At 39.8% G+C, this 27,775-nt stretch overlaps 1 protein-coding gene and 1 long non-coding RNA gene across 9 annotated transcripts in view; both read right to left on the bottom strand.

Annotated features, from left to right (window-relative positions):
* tmcc1a (transmembrane and coiled-coil domain family 1a) overlaps positions 1-16,255 on the bottom strand; it is a 46,328-nt gene extending 30,073 nt beyond the window's left edge. The window contains exons 1-4 of one of the 8 annotated variants that reach the window (XM_004546124.3): positions 16,164-16,255; positions 15,123-15,204; positions 3,546-3,595; positions 2,235-2,521 (exon numbers count right to left, since the gene is read on the bottom strand). In XM_004546124.3, the coding sequence (XP_004546181.1) occupies positions 2,235-2,521; positions 3,546-3,567 (309 nt within the window). In that variant the 5' untranslated portion in view covers positions 3,568-3,595; positions 15,123-15,204; positions 16,164-16,255. The other 7 variants (XM_004546122.3, XM_076878840.1, XM_004546125.3 and 4 more) reach the window with 7 other exon arrangements.
* An 8,082-nt stretch (positions 16,256-24,337) lies between these two features.
* LOC143414192 (uncharacterized) lies at positions 24,338-25,123 on the bottom strand. The gene is made up of 3 exons (XR_013094705.1): positions 24,997-25,123; positions 24,597-24,771; positions 24,338-24,497 (listed from the first exon to the last, which is right to left on the bottom strand). It is a non-coding gene; the product is annotated as an uncharacterized LOC143414192 (long non-coding RNA).
* Between the last annotated feature and the right edge of the window lie 2,652 nt (positions 25,124-27,775).

Raw genomic sequence — 27,775 nt, 5'->3', positions numbered from 1 at the left:
AGCAATGTCAGTGTAATTAACATACAAGTTAGGGGTTGAGATTTCGTGGTCATTGAACATCGCCTTTTTTGTGGAATAGAAAAGTGAAAAAGTTTAAGAAACAGACACTGCAGAAATGTCACATCAGTCTACCCTTAATGATCCAGTTACAGAGCAATCAAAATATTGCAAATCTATTACACAAGTTTTACTTAATAGGTGAATTTTGAAGCTGGTAACTACTGAATTGCAGCAATTATTAGTCTTCCTTTCCTCATGCAATCCTCAAAAAAGCCACACCTTACAGTACTTTTGTGAATGAACTTAAAGACAGCACAGTAATAAGGTTGGAAAGTGATTTAACTTTTGTTTATTGCTTAGCAATCCAGGTGGCAACCTAATGAAGTTATTTAAGACAGAAAGTAGAAAGCTGTCTTAACCTTTTGTCATGTACATTCAGTGAAAAGGAATAACAAAGTCTAGTAGTCTTTATTCCTATAGGTTTATTTGAAGTTATTATATTGCTGTAAGACAAAGAGGCAAACAGGTCATAAAATAGTCCCATTTTAGAGGATACTTACATAATCTGCATCACATAATGATATTTTCAGATATACTTTTGTTCTTTGTATAAATACTTTCCAAAGGCTGGATTATGACCTTTATTACTTCAAGTGGATGCATGATAGAAAAGGATTTTTTATAATTAAATTAAAACAAGCTACACCTCTAGTTGTGTTCATATGGGCATGTGTCTATTGTTAATCCTGAGCCTATATTTCAACACTGACTACACCAGCGGTGGAGAACCTGCTTGTCTGGAGCTCATGCAGCTCTTTTGTCCACCTCTTGTGGCTCACTTTGGTTTAGATTTTTTTAACTGAGAAATATGAACATGGAAATTAATTGGATTTTTTTTTTCAACATTTGAACTTTTATTCATCATTTAAGTGACTGCAAAAATGTGCAGCCAATACAAGGATTTTAAAGAAACACTTAATATGTCTGTGGCCTGATTGTCTTATTCTTTTAACTTTGATGACCCTCAATTGTCATGGCTGCCATAGATTTATATACAATTAAATGACTTCAGCAACCTCAAGTCAGTTTACATATGAACTCCAAACAATACGTGGACAGATTAATTCGCTTTCACTGCCTCTGTGGCTGGAATTTAGTCAAAATTACAACTGGACGTGGCTTTTTTTTCTTATCAAAGATGGACTGAAGGGGAGACCCATATGGAAAAGAAATAGTAAAAACTTATGTGATTTACTCATGAAAGTGGCCACTTTCTCATTACTTTCATATATTGTTTTAGTAAGTATCCAAAACAATAATTTTTCAAGGGATCTTATATCTGTTTTCACTCTTGTATGCTTTTCATACAAGTTTCACACAAGACAGATACAAACTTTATAAGATTTATATGTATCTTTTCCATATGGGGAGATATAGCAATTTTATCCAATTTTGACCCAAAATGTAATTTTATTCTAAGTTTGTGTATAGATACTCCCACTCTACATGGTCAAATGCTTCACATCCAGGGAGAGGACAAACTCAGAGGTCTCAGTGGGAGGAGAATAAACTATGGATATTAAAATACGAGTGGTAGGATTCACAGTGGCCATAATATCTTTATAGTCACTCTTCTTTAAAGGTTGACTCTTGGCTAAAAAATACATGATATTGTTCAGTTTTGTTGGTAATAAATAAGTAAACCTTTTTTGATGCTTTAGACATGCAACACAACATATGTTATTATATTCTTAAATTAAAAATGCATGCATGCAACAGCCCACTGCAGAGTGATCACATGTGGTAAAAGATTTTAATTATTTATTCCTATTACTGAGTTTGATGGGCTAATTTATATTTAATAGGCTGCCACCTTTATTATAATATGTCAAAAGTTGCTCAAAAATGTCTCTCTTGATAGTAAAGTTAGCCAGACCTTGGAGTACACCGTTCTATATACACTCTACATGTGTGTGCATGCCTTGAATAATAGCTCAATTTTACTAGAACAATAGTCAGCATTGGGAAAATCCAACAGCAGTAATGACACAGAGCAGGCCCATCTCAGAGCGTTCACTGTTGAACAGCAGGAAAATTTACATTAGCAGCAAAATGAACCTCAGCTTTTGTTTGACAGTTCACTGACAAATGAGGTCTGACACTACTGAATAGAAAAACAGAGGCACATCAATAAACTTGTGTAATGATTATGATTAATGGCTCCTGTCACCTACCCTGTCTGTCTCTTCTGTGGACTGGTAACCTGATGACAGCAATGCATCGCCGCTGGAATATCCTGGGGCAGGGCTGCTGGGTGTGGTATCGGTGGTGGAGGAGGAGCGTGGGCGGCTAATATGTTGCTGCGGATCATGGGTGTAGCGGCGTTGCGGGGCTTGAGGGCTACCTTTCAGAAGAGGATCACGATCTCCACTCCCAGATCCCGACCCAGAACCCTTACTTCGCCGGCTCTGCAGGCTGGTCCCACGCCTCATCATGCCTGCAGCGGCTGAGCCCTGGCCAGCTGCAGAAGGAACCATAGGAGCAGAGAAGATGTCAGAGTCAGGACAACAAGACTCTGAGGCATCCTCAGGGGCACAAGGGGAAGTGCCACATGCTGACACCACAGAGGAAGATGAGGAGGATGATGAGGAAGTGATGGTGGAGCGAGAGAGGGAGAGACGTTTACGCTGCTGTTGGAACAGCTGCTTCAAACCCTGGCCAAGAACCCCCATGCTCGCCCTGGCGTTTTGGCTCATCTTAATCAAGGAAGGGTGATCTGACTCAGAAAAGGCCCTCTTCAAACCTGAGCCTTGTGACCCCCTTGTCACAGAACCTGAACTGGGTCCCACCCCCTCTGGCGCCATTTGACTTTTGTCTCCCTGCTGCATATTGTCCTGCTGACTCTTCATGAATAGCAGAGAGAATCTGTCCAATCAAACAACCTGCGAATGCCTCCCTTCCTCTCTGTCAGGCATGCAGATGGTCAGACTAGATCACTGACTGAGGGGGAGAAGACTAGAAAACAGCAGAGATCAGCAGAGGACAGTGGAAGTGGTGATTGGACTGTGATGGGAGGGTTGGATCAGCTCATTGGCGGTCAGAGGGATCCAAAAGGGAGCATGCATCTTTGACTCAGGAACAAGTGGTCATTCTGGTCTAACACAGAGAAAGGAGATGGATTATGAGTGGATGAAAAGTTACCTAGATCCAGGTGCAAACCCTAACTTTCACATACACAACATTTGCATCTTAACATTTTTGTTCCAGTGTTTGATAATAATTGATATTATTTCAATGTCAATATGTCATTATCAATTATTGGGTAGGAATAAAGTAAATTAAGCTGGATCTTGGTAAACTAGCACAATTAAAATAACACAAAAGAGGCAAAAAGACGAAAAATATAGACTAAATAAGTGTGCATGTTAAGATTATAAACAGCCTGGATGGGATGCAATCAGAATAGTAAAAAAGGAGGAGATGAAAAGAGGAGTGAGAGAAGGGGAAAAAAGATGATGACTAACATCAGAAGAAGAAAAACCCACCTACCATCAGCCAAACTGTCATTCTAATGTGACTCACTCGTCTGGGTTACCTAAGAGGAAGATGGACAGATGGAAAAAGACCAAAGATTGAATCATTTTTAAGATTCAGAACTTCAATCATCAGTCGTTGACCTTATAAGAAATATCAGCACCGCTTCCTGATTCCAATCCGCTACCGTGAATATGTACGCTCCACTGAACAGAAGACACAAACACATGGAAACACTGTATGTTTGCATGTGTTTGTGTGGTTCTCAAGGAAGTAATTTCAAATCCCCAAAGGCATTCTCTCCTTGCCCTGAGGAAGTATCGAGGGATAAGGATTTCCTCAGCAGAAACAACATATAGAGTAGTGTCACAGAGTGCATGAAATCCTGTGCCGTCTGACACAATACAAGCCATCGGCAAAATAACAGAGAAGACACCTGCTAAAATAGAAGGAGTCTTTCTGAGCAACCTTATTGGTTGATCAGTGATCACCTCATAGATGGGAAGGCAGCCTGAGTCTCCCTGCAGCATGAAAAGCTGCTCCCATTAAGGACAGCAAAACAAGCAAGCAAGTCTAGATCATTCAAAACCCTGGGGAGGCACAGCTATATACCCAAACTATATCATTCCTTTAGCTGCACTGCCTGCCCATAAAGAATAACGCAAGGTTTATCAGACAGGCACACACACTCACTCACACACATCTCACAACAGACAGAAGGGGGTGGAGGATGAAGCAACATGCAAGTGTCATATCAGTTCTTGCAACAGCTACACTGTCACTGCCAAAAGAAGATGCATTCATGCACATAAAAACATTCCATTCAATTCAGCAAGGTAAAACGCATGCACACAGATGCTTTTACTTTCTCTGCCTAAATCTTATCTCTTAGCTCAACTGACAGATTCAGGCCACAGGGTTCTAATATGATTAATTTGGAGGCTATGAGTTGATATAGGATGGTGCCAATCAGTTAAGTGCAACTGTTGCCTGCCAGAGAGAGAGAGAAAGTGAGAGTGAGAGAGTGTGAGACAGGTGTTAAGCAGGTTTATTTTAGTCACCTGAGTACTCATAATATGGTTGTGCTAACTATGGTCTTTAAATTTAGTACTTACAATCTTTACGCTGGCACGCATTCCATAGTAAATAATAATATCAAATGATTGCAATATCCAATCCTGCCGGGAATAATTAACTTTACACCTCTTACTAAATTAAAAAATATAAATATTTGATCATAGAATTCAGTTCTTAACAAACAACTTTCTTCAGCTGATCTCATGTGGATACAGTCTTCCCATGATGAGACTAAATATGAGACTGAATAAAGATGCATGATGACGTGCTCGAAATATGTTGTTTTCTATGCAACCAAGCTTACCACCTGAGCTGTTTCTCACAGAAGGTGACAAGTTATGCATAAGCTGTACACCGTACTCAATAATACATGCATATTTGAAGACAGATTCGCGCATGCATCGTCCGCTGGCACAGTGAGCGACAGGGAAGTGTGAATCACTGATGATGAAGCATTAAATTTCTTTCAGAGCTTGCGAGTAAAGGCATAAAAGTTAATCCTATCCTGAAGCTGAAGCTGAAGTCTTGTTTCACCCCGGTACCCATCCATCCATCCATCCATATTAATAAATCCCCTTCTTCATCCCCAGGCTGATCCCAACTGCAGGATTGGGTGTTTTCTTGATTGCCTGCGGTTTCATAATCACACCAAATCCTCTTTGAGGAGTCTTTAGAGGACAACGCTTTATTGTCAGACTTGATGTGTATGCTTGCATCTTTGTTCAGTTTTAGCAAGCCTTGCCAATCTACCTTTAAGAAGAGAGAACATACGAACACCAGATGGATCTTTAAAAGCAGCTGTGTTCTTCTGACATAAGCTACTTCATTTCATGACTGTATGCTGACCAGGATACTGCAAGAAATTGTTTGTGAAAATATGTATTTTGATTGCTCACCACATAATAATGATTATCAGTGATCAACAGCGTCAGTGACAACCAGGGGCAGCAGCCTGTGTGAGTCAGCATGTTGCTCAGAGATTCTGCGACGCTGCCAAAGGTAAATCACAAATCACCACATGAACAATGGCCTCTCTGGAACTCTGTCACCCTCACTCAGTCCCTCACATAAATACACACACACATTCTTGTTCACAGCACTGTGTCTCACACCAGTCAACTGAGCTGCCATTTGTCCTCTTCTCATTTGCCAGCTTAACTGGAGAAATGGAGGAAGAGGCTTGGCTCAACCTGACTCAGTTTATCACTTTAAGAAATGAAAGATATTGTGATAAACACATAAAAAAACTACAATCTTCTATTGAAGTTTCTCTTTCTCTCTGTTCAGTTGCTCTGCTTGGCAATATATTACATACTGTGCTGTAAATGTTCATTTAAGCTCTGGATAGAAAACAGCTGCAGAATCATTCAGACAAAATGACTTTCTAACACAGATTCACCACCAGTTTGCGAAAAATGATACCCATTATTGTTATTATTACACAAAAATATTATTTAAAAAGGGCTGGAGCTCAAGAGCGATAATACTGAGAGCTACAGAAAGTTAAATGATAAAACAGACAATCTGCAAATACGCAAAATGTGAGAAAAATGTTTTTTTCAACAGCTCCATAATTGAAATATCGACATTTAATGAGGACTTTGCCATTAAATTTTGTTCCTAAACAGGACATTGTGCATGAAGAACCCAAAGCAGAGGTCAATCTGGCTTGCATTCACTGACACTGAAGCAGCCATGTTGTTGTTCATTGCTGAACATACAGTTGGTGGACTCAAAATATGGCTATAGCTTAAACAAGAAAATGCAGTGTTTCCAGAAGAGTCTGAGAGCTGGCGTGGAATAGACCGCTCTTTGTTCGCTCTGAGCTCACACATACAGGCCCATTGCTGCTCTTTGTGCTGTGCCTCTTTCACTGACAGACACACATCAATAAGAGTGGAATTAGGCCAGAGAGTTCGCTTGGTGTTTGTGTTTGCGTGCGTGGACAAATATGTGCGTGCATGCTTGCATCAGACAGAGACAGAGAAGGAAGACAACGAAAAAGAAAAAAAAGATAGCAAGGATTACACTGGGTACAAGTGGATGTATCTACATGTGTGTTTGTGTGTGATGCATTTGACCGATGGAAAATGGACCAGATCTCATTCAACAGCTGTATAATGTCAGCATAGCCAGGAAACAGGAACAATCGTTATTCTATTCATGTGTGCGTGTGTGCGTGCATATGTGTGTGTGGTTGGGTGGCAGAGAATAGCACAGTTGTGTCAGCTGTGACACTGAAGGAGATGACTTCAGCAAACTGCACAAAGTGTGATAAGAGAGACAACTCTTTGTATCAACACAGAGAGAGTGTGTAAGCGAGAAAAGAGAGACAGAGGGTTACACAGGCAGTGGAACGGGCCCGACTGGATCAAAGGCATCCATGATGTGTTTCGTCTGGTCGTGTCAGGTTCAACCCAGGCGCTCAGTACAATGTGTCTAAATGAGAAGGTGTACAGCAGGTAGTTCTATTAAAAAGGCAGACACAACGCCCAATTGTGCAAGATGAAACCCTGGGGAGGCTCTGGTGCCAAAGTTGTTCTCAGCTTTCCAGGAACAGGACAAACCGGAAGATGTGCAATCATCTGTTACTGCTGTTACTATCTGTTTACTTAATGACACAAGAGGCTGTCACTGGACAATGGCACCTTGTATCTGAATTAATGGTCATAAAGCAGCTTCAGGCAACTGTTGTTGTGATGTGGCGCTGCATAAATAAAATTGAACTGAATTAACGTAATCTTTACACACTACTCACAAATATGTAATGAATGCTAAAAAAAAAAAAAGCCAAATTGAGTGTACTTCATAATCTACCTTAATACCTCCAATATAGCAGATTTTATATCTTCTAAAGACAAAACCCTTTGTTACCAAACTGACTCTTATCAAAAATAAATGAAAAAAAAAAATGTTAAAAGAAAACCTCCAACACATGCATTCGCACACACACACACACACAACGGGAACAAGACAGACAGCAGGTGGTATTCGGGTAATAGTCGAGCATGTAACAGGTTGTGAGGCGGAAAGCTACAAATAAAAAGAACAGCAAAGAACAGGGGAGCCATTATGTTGGTCTTTTGTGACTGTACGGGGCCATAAATACCATTTATACTCTGAGGTATAGCTTACACAACCACGCTAGCCAATGAACAAATCTAGGCAGCAAAGCAGTGATGTGGAAGAAAATTGAAGATGAGCAGCAAGTCATGATCAGGTTGCTGGTTTAACATTATGCTGGATGATGTCATAGGTATACTGAGGAAGCCTTGTTTAAGGGACACCTCTGCATCTGTGTTCAACACCACAACAAGTGCCTGAATGAATTATTTACAGCACCCATGGCACTGATAGTCACACTGATATTTACTACAACACCGGTGTGTCTAACCAGTATAGGTACTGAGGAGCTCATTCTCTTGCTGTTTACTAATAAGACAGATGTTGTCATAAGACGGTTTCCAATATATGTAAAACATTTCAAGCCCTATAATATGGCCTTCACTTTCTAACCTGATAGGTGTTTAACAGTAGTAATACATTCAACTTGCCCAACATGTCTCCTATTTCCTCAGCTCTGGCAGGTCGTCATCAGCTGTCAACAGGCTGGAAACCACCTACACATGACCTGAAATCTCATACCAGAGGCTGTGTTAAAGGCGCACACCCATAAGGAATGGTAAGGGGAATGCATGTCAGGATCAATGCACACTTTGTGCAACTGAAGAGCTAAATCTACCAGGTCATCAGTGTGTAGGGCATCTCACTACAGCTGAGAGCAATTTTATGCATTCAGAAACCATTTGCGTTATTACACATCTTAAGGCAAATCTCTGGCCCCGGGTAACCAGACACCCTTTAGCCCACTAGAGGTGTTATTGGGGATCAGCATATATAAGCCGTGGCTTTGAATCTTTTACTCTGACCATGACATCAGGCTCCGCACGTAGACTGTGGGTCAACAATATTAAGTTTACACTGTAGGAGGAGACTTAAGCTGAAAGATGAAAGCCCACCTAACCTTCAAAACTTAACACGAAAGCTTGTAATGATTGCCATCTAAATTCAAGAAGACGTAAACAAACTAAAATGAAGAGAAGGGGGGAAAACATCCATATTTTATTTATTAACACTTATTTAACCATGAACTGAACCTCTTGAGATTAGGTGTGTTTTTTTAAAGAGTGTCCAGACCTAGATAGGCCATATTGGACATACGGACTTGTCTTATGTTGTTCAACTTCAAACATAAGAATCAGAATGCGTAAGAAAGGTGATTTAAGTGACTTTGAACGCAGCCTGGATGTGCCCAATAGGTTGGTTTGAGCATTTCAGAAACTCCCTCATAACCATTTTTCGAGTTTATAGAGAATGATCATTAAAAAAAATCCAGTGAGTGGCAGTTCTCCGAGAAAAAAAATGATCAGACTGCTTTAAACAATGGTTCACCAAAATGCCTGGTCTGATGACTCTTGATTTCTGCTGTGACATTCACACGGTAGGGTAAGAATCTGATGTAAACAACATTAAACCAGGCATCAGTCCTGGCTTTTATCAGTGGTATCATTTTTTGACATACTTTGGGCCCCTTAATGCCAATCTAGCATTGCTGAAGCACCACTACCTGAGTATTGCTGCTAAAAATGTCTATGTATAACCAGCGTACCAATCTTTTCATGGCTGTTTTCAGCAGGACAACTTGCCATGTCTCAAAGCTCAAATCATCTCAAACTGGTTTTGTGCACATGACAATGAGTTTGCTGTACGTGAATGGCTATCCCAGTCACAGATCTCAGTCCAGCAGAGAACCTATGGGATGTGGTGGAAGTGGAGATTTGCATCATGGATGTGCATCTGACAAATCCGCAGCAACTGGAGAGGCTATCATGTCAACATAAAGAAAAATTTCTAATGAATGTTTACAGCAATTTGTTGAATCTATGCCACAAAAAACGTTCCACCACTTGTGCTCAGGAGGAGGATACTGTTACGGGAAAGGAAACTTAAAAACACCTTTCAATATGTCCACTGAATTTGTTTAAACGTGGACAGCTAAAACCTTATACTAGCTTAAGATTAACTTTATCAAAAAGGGACTGTAACCTATCACCATGGGGTTTATTAGCTAATTTGGGACAGGGACAAGTTGATTGGTATCTAACAACTGCTTTAAGAGAAATTTAGAAAATAAATAAGTTATCCTTTAACATTAAAACAAGGCCCTCAGACACGTTTTAAAGTGCAACCTCTTGTGATTCCACGTGACCTCTGGCTCTTTTCTCCCTCTGCCTTCAAACAGGAAGGGATCAGAGGGAAACAGGCAGCTTGTTGCCACTAGAAACCACAGCCTTTATAAAGGAATTTCACCTTCACTCTGGAAGTGTGGGAGTCAGTCCCACTGGGAAGAACAAACTCAGTCCGTCCACAGATACAGCATTATTTTTGAACATGAACCCCTGGTAGCATCAGAGACTTACTGTAAAAAAACATTATCTACATTAAGCTGCATATGATACCTCTGCTGCTCTGTGGGCTTTCAAACAGCAGACGGAGGCGGAAGAGGGTGGGAGCGGGTGAGTGTGGGTCTATGAGACAGAGAGGGAAAAAAAGATAGTGTTTCTTATCTGAGACTAACTTTGTATTTAGAAAAGGCTCAACCTGTTGTTGAGAGAAGAGAGCCAAATCACTGCGCAAATGATGCTGAGAGTGTTTAGACTCCAAGGGGCTGAAAAAAGGGGATTATGTGAATCCTTTTGAATCCCTTACTAATCATTTTTGATGCATCTGTTTAGAAAAAGGGACAAAGAGACTTAAAGCTGTGCAACACAACTCTACAAAGCCAACATTAGATGAGGGGGCATCTGTTGTCATGTTAGTTATCCTTCGGCAACGACACCGACTAGGGGTATATAAACCCAATATAATTTTTTTTTAGAAGAGCATTAGTGTTTTAACACAGTCCATTATGCAAATAGATATAATGGTGATAATCTTAACCAGCAGCGCGATGAATGAGTACAGCTTTATCGATTACTTGATTAAACACTTAGTCAGTCTAAATCACTTTTTACTGCAAATAAAATATATTGTTGGTGATTTTAGACAAAAGATGACATATCAAGAAATCACTATCGTGGCATGGATCAACTGATAAATTTAAAAAAAAAGTATAATTTTAATCAGGTTTAATCAAGGAACAATAGAGTTGTTAGTTGCAGCCCTGGCATACATCCATTTCCCTCTTGCAATACACACTTCTGTCCTGCTGCCCTCACCAGCTGAATGACACAGGTTCAGCAACAAAGGCATGATTGCTCACCATTTCCCTGCTTGCTGATGGTACTATACACACTTCTAACTGAATGATCATGTTTGAAGTGTGTCACTATTTCTGCACAGCATATTCATCTGCAGCAGAGAGCAACAATTAATAATCAGACACCAATTCTTTTTCTGTGCTCAGTTAATTGTAAATGTTGCCAAATATTCTAGAACACATAAGCACCCATTCATAACTCATCTGTGTAACTTGTTGTGTGACAAATAAAATTTGAATTTGAATGTTGGCATTGCGTAACTACATAAGTGCTATATGTACAGTATATACAGTTACTTATGAGCTGCTAGATACAACCTTAGCACAGGGCTAACGCTGTACTCATACATGTAGGGTCAATTTACGGACTTATGTATTTGATTTGGGACAAAAAATGAGAACACCCAAAATAAAAGTAGCACATTCAATCAAGCACTGTAGCATTTTTTTTAATTAAAAGTATAGCATGTAAAATTTTCACATAAAAAAAAATATCTACAAACAATGATACAGATATTATGTTTTGCTGACTTGTGTCATTTATCCAAAAATTTCCACTTAAGTTGAATGTGTCCTTTCACAATGGTGGCAGCTAGTTAGTTTTAATATTACTCTTATTATTCTTTCTGGGTCACAAAATAAAGTTTAACATGTTTTCAGGCGAGAATGTAGCTGTGTAAACTTCAAATATCTGCTCAGTTTATCAAGACACCACATACTTTCAAAAGCGCTCCGACGTTTTCGGAGACATCTGTTACCCACTAGCATGATAGCTAGCTGGGGGAAAGGCTCACTAGAGCCCGTGAGAACACCGGACTCCTGGCAAATCGTTTTCAAACCCACCGCCGTCTTTCGCTACTCGGGTTAAACATGATATATAAGTCACTTAGATAACTTGTTATGTTATTGTTTGGCTTTTTTTAGTATTTTATTTGCTCTTGAGTGAATCGGTTTGGCGGAGATTAAAGTTATAGTTTTTACACAGCTGAATAAACATCAAGCAGACAACTGATCATCAGAAGTGTGAGATGCTCGAGAATTTACTCCGGTGTCCTGTTATATTTTAGATAGCAAGGAGTTTATTAAACTTCACCGAAACAATCTGCAAATTTCATTAAAATTTAATAAACTATCATTTTGTCTTTATTTTTAGTTAGCACATACCTTAAACACTTAAAGCTGTAAGATAATGATAGTTATATGAGAGCAGATGGGTGCTGGTGCAATAAGCTGTACGTTTTACGTCCAATGGATTTGATTAGTCGACTAATCGCAAAAATAATCGGTGACTAGTCGACTATCAAAATAATCGTTTGTGGCAGCCCTAAGTAGCACTGAGCTACAATCGTGAAGTTAGTCACACTTTTACTATTAACTATTTTTACACATTGGAAACAACCTGGAAACTGTAAAACACAGACTTAAAAATATTTATTCTACGAAGGATGTACAGTACTGTGGAAGACTTGAGCCACCACTCTTTTTTCTTTTTTAACTTTACTTCCAAAAAGGCAGACTCTCCTGTAATTTTTAAAGTGGTCTTAAGCAACAGTTCTTCAGGATTTCTGACAGCTGTTTAGAGTTTTTCTTTGGACATTGGCTGCTTTTTACTCATTTTCAGTCCAGTCTTCATACCCGAATGAGTTTGTTTTTGTTTGTTAAGCTACTTGACACTAATCTGTGAATCATTTAGACATTAAAAAAGCACCTAACTCATAAGACACACCAGCGTTGTGCCTACACATAACAGACAACTTAAAAAAGAGAGAACTTTGTTAGGAGCTTGTTGTAAAAACACCAAATGTGTTCTTGTTTTTTCAGTTGCATCTACTAACAATGCCAAGATTATTCCTAACAGCTATTAGCTTAAAACTTACACATATTTCTGCATTTTGTGTGCCATGTCCCTAAAACACTTGAGGAAACTGGATAAGTGGAGGACAAAAAGACAGATTTTTAGGCCCAAACTATCTACAACAGATAAACAGTATCTGAAAATCGCATCCTTAAGAAATAAGAAAAAAATCCAGAAAAGACTTGACAGGACCTGGGAGATACATCTGGCCCTTCAGTTGATCCATCAACTGATCACCAATGGCTTATCAGAAAGGGTCAGTGGGAGGGTGGCTGTCAAGAGGCCATTCTTAAGGAAGAGAAGCAGGGAGAAAAGGCTAGGGCATGCCAGATTACACAAGACCTGGGCTGAAAATCAGTGGCAACAGGTCTTATTGGAGAGATGAATCCAAATTTTTAATTTTCTTTTAAAATGTCATTGTTATTATAGACATTCAGGAGAGAGGGTTAGCTGTCAATCAACCATCTGTAAACATGGTGGAGTCTCTGCCATGATTTGGGACTCCATTTCAGTCAGTGGTGCTGGAGATTTTGTTAAAATTGATGATACTATGAATACAGAAAAGTGTTGTACGGTGCAGTGCCATATGGAAAGCATCTCATTAGCAACAGAATTATTTATCAGCATGACAATGATATCAAACACACTGCCAATGGAGTAAACACATACCTGGGTTAAAAAAAACAACAACACACACATAATGAAAACTTCAGTCATGGATTGGCCTCCCACAAGCCCAGACCTTAACATTATTGAAGCATTGTGAAATAGCCGTGACAGAGATTAGAATAAAAGACAGCCAACATCCAAAGAGCTTTGAATGCCATCCAAGAAGGCTGGAGAACTAGTCCTGAAGACTACCATTAGAAAAATCGCTTCTTTACAGCACTCATTTCTTTTCTTTTTTTTTTTTTTTCTTTTTTTTGCCTGTCCCGTTTGGCTCTTTTGCCATCAGAATTGTTGTCTAAAGGCAAAGAAAGATGCCCAACGGATTTACTTTACCAAATTGACCATCCCAGCCTTGCCATAATGGTCCATTTGATTCACCTTTTATTGTTTATTTTATTTTCACTTACTGAACATGGGACAGACTTGACTGGGGGAAAGAAGGGGAGAAAGAAAGAGGGAAAGAGAAACAGCTGAGAAGAGGGACGGGGGAGAAGGGCAAAAACCAAAAACCAACAGAATGAGCAGAAAAAGAAAAAAAAGAAGAAGAAAAGAAAAAAATGCATATATCAATCACCTGGGTCACCTGCTGAGAAAGAAAAAAAGAAAACAAGCAGAAGAGAACAAGAGTAATAGAATAAACAACATCACAATGATATATGGGAATATGACAGTAAATACTAAATATTAAACATTATTGTGCAGCACATAAGATCAACAGAACACAGTGTGCTTTGAGGTAGGAGCCAAAAAGGGTGTAGTTTGTGGGTGTGATCACCCGTGCGTACACCTGTGAGCATGGACGCGCTTGTTTTTTGTTTTTTAAAAGGTTCCTTCATGTAATGATCTGCTAGAGGGTGTGGGGGGGCCACAGCCCCGTCCTCCAGGGCATGAAGCAGGTATGGAGGAGATCAAAACTCCAGACATCCAGAGGCCCCCAGAACACAAGAGACCAAGGAAGACCAACAGAGGGGCAGCCGCGCCACTACAGCACTCATTTCAACCACTGGGACAAATCTATTACATGCATAACTTTACCACAGTCCGATTCATTTTATCTTTCTGATCCAGCGTGTGCAGCTTTGCTGTAGGAAATGCAGCCTTCCTGCATGCATAGCCAATTAATAAACCCCTGTGACAGCCAGACAAGAATAAAGCAGCCTGTGTTAATCTTGTGACCTGATCTAGTATAGGCACATCTACACCACATCCTAAGCTGAGGTGTTACACTAAACTGTGCTAAGATCAGAGGAGGCATGATTTACACCTATAGAAGGCAAGGAGCTGTATTGTGTAAGCATTATGAAAATTAAACACAAACACACGCACACACACATACACAAAAAAGCAATACAAACATGTTAAACTCATAAAATAACTCTAAATTCTAAGCTCCCAACAGGGAAGGCGCAATGTGAGTGAAGCAGGAACAGGAGGAGGAGGAGGAGGAGGAGGAGGGCAATGTCATCGTGGTGGTCTGACCATCCGAGTGAGACATGAATGGCTGTGTTAGCAGTGCCCTGAAGGGGCAGCCAAGCTCTCAGCCATTTAGCAGAGTAAGCTGAACAGATAGTGGGATACATCATGTCACACCAAACCCTTCCAACCCTCTACATCCCTGCAGAGACAGATTCACCTATCAGTATAAAAGAGAAATGATTGAAAACAAACCTTTCAGTCCATTATAATGACACCGGAGTGGTCTTCCTTCACTGCAGAGGAGATGAGGACCTGCTACATCAGGCCCACGGGTCTTCAACAAAGAACACAAAAAGTGAGATGGAAACTGTAATCCTCTAAACGCTTCCTTGGCACATCACTGCTTCTCCCTGCCTGAGTATACGCTTGTGCGGTGCGTGTGTATGGGTGTCTCTGTCTGTCTCCTAGACAATGATAATAATAGGCTGGGGGGGGGGGGGGGAATGCACCTCTGCAAAGAATACTAGGCTTCAGACTTAATGAGTCTACAGATATCCATCCTTATCAGACCATGAAACGTCTTTAGGACATCAGTCTGCATTAGAGAAAAACTGACTGAAATTTGATCAAGTGAGAGGTCCTGGCTAATATCTCAAGGCACAGAGGTGCATTAATATGACAGCTGGATAGTAAATTAAAAGTTAATTAACTGGGATTAAGATCCTACAATCAACTTCACAAGCAATAAAGCAAATGATACGATGTTACCATAATGGCAGGTGGAAATTTTTAACTCTGTTACGCTGCTTATTTCCTGCTACACAAGACAAACCTACTGTACAAAACTACAGTATCCCACATATTTAATTATATTCTTATTGACTGCCTCACTTCAAAACAAAAACAAAAACAAATAACGCTCACATACAAACACTAATGAAGAAATCACGGATATGAAATATATAGCGATTATTACGAAAGATAAGTCGAAAAAATCCGAGTTGAGCAACATTTAACGCAGAGACAAAGTTTCTTGCGTAAATAAGTAAAAATAAGCTTTTAAAATCGTTCAAATATTAGTTCAGTGCCGGTGTAGTGCTGTCAGTAAGCGACAGCAGTGTGTTAACGGACTCAGGTTGACAGTCCCGTTAGTGTGTCCTTACACAGAGCTGGTAATACGAGGCAATTTCCGCACCGACACTCTTACGGAGACCCAAAACGCATCACAGACACGCACAAACTGACCGTAAAACAACCCCAAAAAACTCGACTAAAAATATATTTCACACTTACATGGGTGGTCGCAAACTGTTGGAGCTGACGTTCAACGAGCAACACCCCTACTCCGAGTGCCCTCCACCCCTCGGCGCGCCCGCCCTCTCCCGGCTGACGTCATGGCGTAATGCGTAACCCAGCGGGAAAGAAAACAGAAAACTGTGTTAGTAAAGATGACTCACTCGCATGTTTCAAAAACTGACACATTATATTGTTACAAAAAGCTTGTGGGAACAAGTCCATTAGAGCCCCGTGTTTTGCTACAAGCAAGCGAAACGCCACTCTTGGTTGTTGTTTTCTTGTTACTCAAAAGCGTCATCTACAGCACAGTTAGGGTTACAAGGTTATTATAGCTAACGAAAGCTAGATCTGAAAAAAAGTTACCCCAAAAAGTAGGTAGGTGTAGTGAAATATGCATATCACTGTCTGACAGGAGTGAGAACTATACCATGTCGTTGCAGTCCTGTGGTTCATTCAGTGATTAACAGAGCATCAGTATTCATGATGACTCATACTGAGTTATTATCGGTTGGAAAATATGTCTGTTAAATTGAGTACGGAAAGCTGCAAAAACAAAAACATTTCTTTCTATGAAGATAATTCAATGTAAATAGCTCAAATCATATGTATCATTACTGTTCTGCTCGTGACTTACAAGGTGCTTGTGTGGTATGGCAACAGTAGCTGTTACGAGGCTCTGCAAAGAGACATAAGAACCACAGAGAAAATACCGTACACACATCTCCCTACGTTACAAGACACCTACATCCTCCGAGGTGTAGGTGTACACTCATACCAGTCAGCGCACAAACTGATTGAACTTTCCTCTCAAAGATACAGGTCTACAGAGATACAAACCACAAGAATAATGGTAAGTACATACCTCAAAGCTATTACCACACTGAACCCAGGATTGAACTCACCCACTTTATAGACAGGCCGTGCAATTGTGCAGGTTTATATTTAGCACTATTATTTATTTATTAGCTCTAGCCCATGCAATACACTCTTTTATGTAATTCTACAATTGTGTATGCTTGTGGTGCATCTGTGAGGCCGTTTCAGGCAATGCACTGTAACTTCACTGTAATCTGTACATCATGCAGTGACAATAAAGTAATTTTGTATTATCTTAGTTTGTCTTTCAGATAAGCGTAATAAAATGACAGCAATAAAATACTGAAAATAGTGTAATGTTTGCACAGTCATATTAAAAACAAGAACAAGTCCTCGATGAACGTGTGAGCACTTGTTAAGGTAGCAAATGAGCTTCGTATAGTGTCTAAGGGCACACTCATTCTGCACTTGTTTCTCTAGATCTCAGTGCAGCATTCTATACCGCTCACCACAATATGATACGCCAAAGATTAGAATAAACTGTAAGTATTACAGGTATTGTGCTGCAGTGGTTTGAATCATATCTGTCTAAAACATAGGTGTCAAACTCTGGCCCGCGGGCCAAATTTGGCCCACAGCCTAATTACATTTGGCCCGCGAAGCCATACCAAAATACTATTAGAGATGGCCTTCTGGTATTATACAGCTAATATATATATTGTTTAGTATTAAGCTTTGCTTGTTCCATATTCAGTTTTCCAGCAAAACTTATTTGAGTCCATAAGAAAAGATTCATTCTTATATCTGGAGGAAGATTTTTTGTTCAATAAATATTAATGTTAGCCCGCGACTTTGTTCCAGTTTTGAATTTTGGCCCACTGTGTATTTGAGTTTGACACCCTTGGTCTAAAAGACTCCAGTTTGGGACTCTTCTTCACACACAAAGGTTTATTATGGAGTTCCACAGGGTTTTGTACTAGGACCAATTCTATTTACATTATACATGTTTTCCTTAGGCAGTATCATTCGAAAGTACAACATACTTAAACTGGCAAAATGGGTCTGGGTGACCTCCAATTAAAAAGCTTAAAAACCAGATACTTACTCTGACATTGCCCTTGGCCTCCATACAGTATTCCTCAACACTGTGAGGAATCTTGAAACCATTTTTGACCAGGATATGACCGTCAGTGTCTTTATTAAACAAATATGACCGCTTTCTTGTATTTGTGCAATATCTCTAAAATTAGAAATATCCTGTCTCAAAGTGATGCTGAAAAACTAGTTCATGCATTTATTGCTTCCAGTCTATTACTATTGCAATCCATTATTTTCAGGCTGTCATCAAAACTCCCTGAAAGCCTTCAGTTGATCAAAAATGCTCAAACGGAAGTACTGACAGCCCATCAAGTACCACAACATGGGAAACCCCCATGATAAACAGCTGGAGGCTTTCCATGATGGACCTAGTGTCTTCTTCACTGACTTATTTTCACCACTTTCCATTTAATCTTTGTTATTATTCATTTCTGGCTTACTTCCACAGTGTGTCAGAGTTTGTCCTTCTCACTGTCGCCAATATCTTGTTCATAGGGGTTATTTGACTGTTGGGGATTTTCAGTAAACCACTGACACACTAAAGTAAACCACTGACACACTAAAGCCATGGTGATTACTTTGTGAAAGCAAAAATTAGACTGTGCTATACATATATTTTCTTAGCTAAAATAACAAAGCTTTGAATATTTTGCTTTCTTCACTCATCTGCTGGATTGTTCACTGAGGAGCAATGTGTTGACCCCTAGGCACTTGAGCACTAGGGGTCTCTGTTTCCTTCAAGAACGTGCAGGTCTATGTCATGCAGCTGCTGTTTAGGTCATATGAACAACGTCTGGGCCTAGTGGGCCCTGACCTATAAACCTCCCAGCACCTGCAGACTGTCTCTGATTATCTGAGGGGAGACTCCTGCTCTTTTAGCCTTCATTACAGCATGTGTTTTACTTTTTCTGGCTTTTCATTTACACTGCAAAATGCACATCATTACTTCCAATTTTCATAGTTGAAAAGAAGAGAGTTAAAATGTAAGAAAAATCCTTGTCTCTATGAACTGTCATGTTACTGTTCATGTATGACATAAACTGTGGGTGAACTAAATGTACAGTAGTGCATTTTTTCATGTCACGCCTGCGGGCCTCACAAAAATTTTCCAAATGGCTGCCATTGGTTCACAAGATGCACTTTGAGGACCCATGGTCTAGTGAAATAGCAGCATTATAGTGGCTTTAATTAAGATTGGCTGAGGAAGTATGAATGGGGAGAAATGAATAGCTCTTTTTTACTGAGAATCCCTGTTGAGATGTCCTCGATAATGACTACTTCTCTTTATCCCTGATAGTGGCTTTCATTGAGAACACTGCTGAGTGTGACTTAACCTTTATAACTGACAGACACAAAGGCTGTTAACCTTTGCCAGTTATCTATCAAAGACCACTAACCATTCTCACGTCTCCTTTTTTAGCACTTCCGTGATCAACAGAATAACATCTTTATTCTGCGAATCTTACCATTCACATGCCAGCAGACTGAACCTATAAATCTGACAAATGAAATTTCACAAGGTCTTATTCCAGAGCAAAAGCAAATTCACATAAAACCTGTTTCAACATGACTTCAATCTTTCAGTTCTCACCAGCTTGGAGGACAGCATGACGTGCTGCTAGAAACATTTCATTTCTGGATAATAAGTGTGAGGTTTCTGTCTCACAGCCTTGGTAGCTATGGAAACTTAATACTGTATCACCAACATTATTGTTAAAAATATTCTTTTAATTTGTGGCTTTGATTTGAGACCTAATAGGTGTTGAATGTACTGTAATCATGGCATTTAGTAAATATACAGCAGCCACTTTTATGAGTTTTAAACTATTAAATGTATGATGTAAGGGTAAACTCTAAAGGCAGCTATCATATGCAAAGTATGTGCAGTATATTTCACATTTGATATCTATTCTTCTATTTATAATAAACTGTGAATGTCCCTTGATCATCATCTTTCAATACATCTTCAATCAGTGTTTCTGCATGTTTCATATATTCCGACAGATCCTTCATTCAGTTACAGAAACAATGTTCATGTTTGAAGCACAGTCATTAATTAACTGTTGGTTTATGGTCCTTTTCGATGCTGGTAGTTTTTCCACTAGATGGCAATGTTGAAGCAGATATGCTGGTGACAGCAGCTAATGTCTTAGAGCTAATCTTTCTGTGCTGTATTTTCCTTGCTGTTAAACTATTTTAGATTAAAGAAAAACTCATCTTCCGTATTGAGCTGTAAGCAGTTGCAGGTGATGATACAACCTGCATGACCAGCTCAAAAATTAATTGAAGAAAGATTCCTGGTGGCATTTTGCTTAGTCATAGTGGAAGGAAGAGGAATAAGGAGCCAGTAGGCATGAGGGTCTTTTTCCTTCTCATTTTTGGAGTATTTTATAGTTTTAAATTAAAAAAATTACTTTGTAATTTAAAAAAAATATTGCTGTTGCACCACATCTTTTTTTGCCATAAGATATAGGTACAAGCTTCAGTCTGCTGGCATCTTTTAACTAATTCTAGAAAGAGATCTCATCGCATCTGCTTTTTAAATGCATTATTCTTTACTTACTTACCATTTCAGCCTGTTGTCAATTCACACCAACAATAAGCAAGTGAAATAAAAAAAAAAACTTAAATAGTTGTTTCATTTTGCAAATGGTGAATCACACTTTTAATTTGTAGGGGAACATTAACCATTTGAGTCTTTTGGACAATATATCATATGTATATTGTTTGTATGATTCACCTGATGGATTCAGATTCCATCTTTGAATGTCACTGAATAGTTTGTCACTCAAGTCAACATGGAGACTTATATCTGGGACTCTCCACCATTTGACCTTAGAACTGAAGAAGCTTCTCGGATGAGAGGTGAAACGTCTTCAAGTAACTTAAAGAAGTCCAGACGCTTTTCTTTGCAAGCTCCTTTGTCAACATGGAGGAATATTAAAAAGAAAAAAAAATCCTTTGGTGGAGGGATAAAATTGATTTGATTTAGTGTGGCATAAATGAAAACAGACCAGAGGAAAATGAGACATAAGACAGCTGTCGTGTTTTCTCTTTTTGTATGTGGCTTTGTGTGTGCAATGTCAGATTAAAATATAAATACAACACAATGAATACATCATGTAGTAATGGTCTGTGTCAAACACCATGCGGACTGTCTCAGATAAAACAAGAATCTGTATCCATCTTTGGTGTTGGAGATGTTATTTAATCAGGCAGCAGATTAATATTAGTGAGTTGCACTTCACTTCCACTTCAGATCAGACTCTGCTGGAAGTCTGAATTCATTCAATCTTCTCATTTTTGCTACTTTTCAGATGATCCAGGAGTTTGCGTTACAGGTCGTGCTGGAGAAATAGCTACAGTGCTGATATCCAGACAGGGTTTGACCTCCATCATCCTCATGTTGGCCTTTTGAAATGTAAATTAAAGTATAGCTTTATGGCTCCAGCCATCCATCCAAAATCAGTGCTTGATCTGAGACATTTCTTCTGTCTCTGTCAGCAGGTTGTTGTGTGTAGGTCAGACTAAAATATCAGTCATCCCCCATTGGACGGACTGCCATTAAATTTAGCACATTGATTTTCGTGTAAGTATGTATTTTTGGCTAATAAGGCGCCACCATTAGATTAAAACAACAACAACAACAAAACAATTTAAAGGGTAATAAGTTCAAAGTAGTGTTGATAATAAATTTGACCAAAGGCCCAAATTTATGGAGGGCCAGGAGTGACAAAATGAATGAATGAAATACTCCATTAAATAATTAATAATGAATGAATAATAATTCATTAATTAATTAAAATTGGAATTACTTAAATGAATATTTCAATAATTAAATGCCTATTCATTTCATTTAAAGCATTTAATAAATTATGCATTTCAAATTTTATTTAATTAAGGACACAATTAAGTAATTATATATTTAATTATTTAAATGGGGGCTAATGCACGTCAGTGTAACTCCAGACACCTTTCTGCACGGACAGAGATTATTCTGCAAGGCATTACTCGCATCCTATGGAGGACTGCAAGAGCTATTCTCACAGGCTATTCTCAGGGGAATCTACACCAAGTCTGTATTGTTTACCCAAGATACATAAACAGGGTGTACCTTTAAGACAAATTGTCAGTATGATCAACTCGGGTCACCTATAACATCTCAAAGTTTCTGGTTTCGATCCTCAACTTGTTAGTAGGCAGCTCTGAACACTACATCCAGAACACCTTGTATTTTGTTGAGGAGGTGAGAGATGTCATTATGGAGGCAGATGACTAATGGACTCGTACGATGTTACATCTCTCTTCAATTGGGTTCCAGTCAATGAAACACTGGAGGTAGTTCGTAAGAGATTACAGGATTATCCCAACCTCAGCAACAGGACCACTCTCAGCACCGACCAAGTGCTGCTTTTGGAACTGTGACTTAATTCCACGTATTTCACATTCAAGGGTCAATTCTACAGGCAGAAACATGGGTGTGCCATGGATTCCCCAGTTTAACCCAATGTGGCCAATTTGTACATGGAAGAAGTGGGGAAAAAAGAGGGCTTTGTTATCCTATCCTGGAAAACCACCAAGTCATTGGTTCAGGTATGTGGAAGACACTTGGGTGAAAATCAAAAATCAGGACGTACCACAATTCATGGATCACATTAACTCGGTGGATCAAATCATCAAATTCACCAGGGAGGATATGAAAACTGGCAGGATAGCTGAGTGACTGAGATATCCATTAGTAATTTGTACCATAAACCTACGCATATGGATCAATGTTTAAGGTTTGACTAAAACGATTAAAATGACTTGAATAAAATGGCAAGTCCACTCCTCATTTGAAAATCAACTTCCTGTTAGCTCACGGATTAGCTATCATATTAGCTATTGGATTAGCAATCTCATTTCTGAAATCCCAAAGCAATGCAAATTAGCTTGTGCTCATACCTCTGTACTGCTAAGAAGTGTGTGCATTTGTACAAAGGCCATTTAGCCTCGGCACTTGCACTCTGTAAATTTTTAATTTACATGCGGCTAAAATGGTAAAGTTGCAAATGATGTCTATCAGTAGGACCTTTTTAACATCTGCAACATGCTAACAAGCCAAGTCTGGATTCGAATTTGAAGTTGCTGGTGTGATCTTTGGTTTAAAGCAAAAAACTGAGCCATTTACAGTGCAAAGTCATTTTTCCCTCACCTTCTACAACCTGAAAAGTGTTAAGCCTTTCATAAATAATGAGTTCTGCTGTGGGTCTCTCATTGCCTGTCTGTAGAAATAGGATATGATATAAAGTCATGTCTTGACATTTAAATCCTTAGTTTGTTTGATGTCATGTTTGATATAGATGAACTTTTGTTTTCTCGTAGCTGAGCTGGTGAGTCCAGTCAGTGTACGTCAAATGGTCACCACAAACTTGAGGAACAGTCCTTTGAGCTGCACCCTTTTGGACTCCATGATCAATCTAATCCTCTCCCTATACCATGACCTGGTCCAAGGAGTTTCCTCACATTGCAAGTCAGGGGATTGTTTCACTCAGTGCAGCTGATGACACCTTTTATCCAAGTGCAGTAGAGTAAGAACGAGAACACCATTCCATCTCCTACAGAATCACCAGCTGCTATGATGGTGCTACCTGCAGGCTCCCGTTTTCATTCTCAGATCCTGACTCCAATACTTCCAGAGAAGGTGGATATTTATGCACTGTTATCATTATCTTTTAAATTTTTAATAGTCCTTCTCGTACTTGGTTGAGTACTGGGATCTGCCGCACCAGTGCATGAAACATGAGGGCACTAATAGACAGGAAGGAGATAATACTTGAATTCATTCTGAATGAAGACATCATGCCAAATATTTTTTGACAGCCATTTCAGTAATGAGTACACATACTTTATGATTGCTTCTTTCCTGTCAACATATATTGGTCCCCAAATAACCATGGGTCATTGGCTAACATAGTTCCATCATCTTTTCGTCATCTACATTTTTGACCTGAAAGCAGAAACAACCATAACGTGGAGAAATTAAATTTCTGGATTTATGAATGAGGACTGTGTGGAGGAGAGCTGAGTCAGGTGACAGGTTGTTTATCTGACCTACAAGCTGGAGTCAGAACCTCTGATTTTTCCTCCTCTGACCAGGCATACCGAGTGGCACGATCAGCTGTCATAATCAGCGTCATTTTTTCCACTGTAATTGTCAAAGGGGGCTGGAGGCCGGTAAGTTAAACTGAACCCAAGCGCAGTAACCCATAGCAGAGGCAGAGAGAACATTTTAACAAGGTTTATTTAGCTAATACAAGGGTAACACTTGGCAATGGCAAAATACACAGTGGCTTGGCTAATGTGGCGTGGTAACCTGGTTGTGGGGAAACAGGGCCGTGAAGGCAACTGGAGCGTGGCTGGTATGTAATAGTCACACTGGGGAGAGAGGAGAACAGAGTTAGAATGAGAGCCAAGGGTTAGTTTGGAGTTCGTGGATTATGGAGAAGGTGAGTATGACAGTTTTTCCCAGCTTACTTGCAGGAGGAGTGATAGAGGCTGGAGGGAGAGGCGGCGTGACTCCAGGAGAATTCGAGAGTGTGAGACAGCTGACCTGAGTTCTGTTGGTTTCGAGGTGGTGAAAGGGCAGGAGGGCAGGCAGGTGAGACACAGAGGGATTTCCAGAGAGCAGGTATGAAGGTGCGTGTTAATTCTGCACCGTGGAGTATCATCAAGTAGGCAGAGAAGAGACATTTTCTCATCAGCGTAGCACTTAAATCTCCCCAGCTTGATTGCCTCAATTAGCACCAGGTGAGTAAAGCTGTGGAAACTCACCACTCACACAGACCATGACAAAAATATAGTCTCCTTTCCCAAGAACAAACAGTTTACAACATACATAACTACACCACACCACAAACATAACTAAGTTTCTTACCAAAGCATGACCAGGAATCCCATCAGTAGTATGTTTGCAGGAAAAACAGGTCCATGTGTGAGATGAACAGAAAAAAGAAAGAAAAAAAAAGAAGCGGAGTTTCTGAGGTGAAGGAGGCTGTAACGGGGAGATTTCTTTCATGTGGACATGGTGCTGGATGTTAGGATTTCCAGTCATGTTCTGTAAGAAACAGTTTTGTTTTTGGTCTGAACTAGGGAGACCTACTTAGCTGTCACTGATTTATTTTTATGTATAAGTTCATTCATTTCATTTAAAAGTTCACGGGTCTGGATAGCCAGTATGGAGGGCCAGGAGTGGCAAAATAAATGAATTAAATAAACCATTAAATAATTAATTTTTTTTATTAATTAATTACAATTGGAATTAATTACTAAATACATATTTCAATAATTAATTAAATGCCCATTCACTATTGACCAGGAAGGAAGAATGGCTTCTTTTAGGCAGAAGATGAACTGTAGAGCTGCTCTGAAGTCCAGCTGCATCATAGGTCCACTTTTATTTTGTCCATAACATTTTAAATAATCAGCCTTCACTGAACCACTATCATTGTGACTGTGAGCATATTAAATACAGCTCTATCCTTAAGCACAGCCCAAAATAGTTTCTAGTTCGTTAGCTTGCCTGTAGAGACAACTGTGCAACTAGGATGGAGGAGGGGGCTTGACTCTATAAAGCTGATATTAAAAAACAGAGGAAGGGAACACTGTGGTAGGAACCTGCAATGGGCTTGCGACATCATCCACAGGGCTGAGACAGAGAAACCGACAGCAGCTCATTTATACCTACAAACACTAGAGAGCCACCAATTAATCTGCACATATTTGGACTGTGGGAGGAAACCAGACACAATGGCACGAAGAACAAGCAAAAGGCACACAAGAAAGATCCCAGGTGAGCTGTGAAGCAACAAGGCTACACTGCCCCCTTGTGGACATCATGTGTTCTGAAATAGGGAAGCCCAATGTTATAGCTTTGAGAAGAAACAACAAAGTACTCACCTTATCCACACTGGTGTGTCTTTACCTTACTGATATAGTCCTAGTTATAAAAAAGATTAATGGTGAAGGAACATTTTAAACTCATTTACATTGCTAATAATCTGTTTGTCAGCATCTCTTTCAAGTTCTGCCCTGACCTTCCAGGACCCAAGTACCCCTTTTCTGTCTATCAATTGCACCCTTGCCAGATAGAGCCCTCGCACCACTGTTGAGTTTCTCATTGGCAAGTCAAAGACTGTAATTGACAATTCAAATTAGTCTTGCCATGCTGCAAATTGCTTTAATTCATAAATTAAAATTTTGAATCATAATGATTATGAGACCTCTGAGTGGTAAAAATGGGAGCAGCAAATACAAAATAAGCCCTTTCTCAGTACTGAGTCCAATATGGGGACAGATATAAGAGATAAACAGGAGTTTGGGTTTTTTACCTGCCTCTCAATTATACAAGCTCTTAATCATGGGGTCAGAGTTGTTCACAAAAGAGTACGTGCAGTACTATCTTGCAAAGCAAGTTCACATGAAAAACATCCTCCAAAGCAGAAAAATAACTAACCTTTTCACACAATAGTCTCAACCAAGAGTAGGCTGTAAACAAGTGTCGTAGATGGGATCTGTTTTTTACATGATCTAATCAGACCTGTGCTCCCATTAGCCAAAGAGCTCAAACAAAGCTTACAGACACTCACACACAAACAGAAACGCACCTGAATGTAGCATCCACACGTTCGACAGGCAGGCTGTTTTCTGCTCCCACAGTAGAGCAGAGGATAATGGGAAAGATTAGTGTGAGCGGCTGATGCCTGGCGACCCTTTCGCTGAGAGGGTGGCAGACGGGGATGCTGGCTCTCAGTGGCCCTTGTCAATTAGAGCTTCCACTCTAGCAGGCCGGGTCTAATGAAGAGTCCGGAGCACGGGAGCAGAGTCAGTCAGGCAGGGATTGATCCCTAGCCTGGTGAGGGCACAGTTGGGGGGCCAACATTGAAATGCCTGGGGACTGAGGGACCACATCTTCTTCTTCTTCTTCTTCTGCCAAAGGGGAAATATGATGCAGTTCCCTCTCTGTCTTTGTGCTCCCATTTGACTTCTCGACATCATTATGCTCCCTCTTCTGTTATAAATTATTCTACATCTTCATCTCCAAAAGTTCTGCTGCTGATGTACGTCAGCAGTTCAAAGTGTGAACTCGGTGTTGGTGTGTGATAACACTCGTGCTTCAACCTGTTTTATGGTGAAAATTAAGCTTCGGGCAAATTGAGTTTGATTCACATTGTTAGAATAACCCTGTCAGAAAAGTAACTGTTCATGTGGAGCAGGAGTCACTGAAGCTTTTCCATTCTGTTTGAAATTAATTAGGTCTATTCTATGAATGACAGGTTGTCCTTAACCTACAATGTCAGTTTTAAGGAAATACGCTGTGCGTGTCCAAGACTGTAGCAACTTTCACTAGTTTTAACCACACTAGTAGAACAGCATTGGGATGGTGATGCTTGTCAGTCCACCACTGTGATTGAGGCTGAGATATTATATTGCCTGTTGCATAGATTGTATGGGAGCTCATAGTCCCCAGCTGACAAATCACTTATACTCCAGAGCAAAGATGGGTGTTACGTGCCAAGAGATGTGGCTTTGCTTTTGTGTTCTTTTTATCTTTCAGGTGTCAAGCCTCCACCTATTGGCCATTTCAAAGTTGATTGGCATGTGTCTATTGGCTGGTCTGGGCACAGTTGGCCAATCACTCTCCCGGGATCACTACA

The sequence above is a fragment of the Maylandia zebra genome, linkage group LG20 (genome assembly GCF_041146795.1).
Source record: "Maylandia zebra isolate NMK-2024a linkage group LG20, Mzebra_GT3a, whole genome shotgun sequence".
Lineage (NCBI taxonomy): Eukaryota > Metazoa > Chordata > Actinopteri > Cichliformes > Cichlidae > Maylandia > Maylandia zebra.
This window is presented reverse-complemented; position numbering and strand designations above follow the sequence as displayed.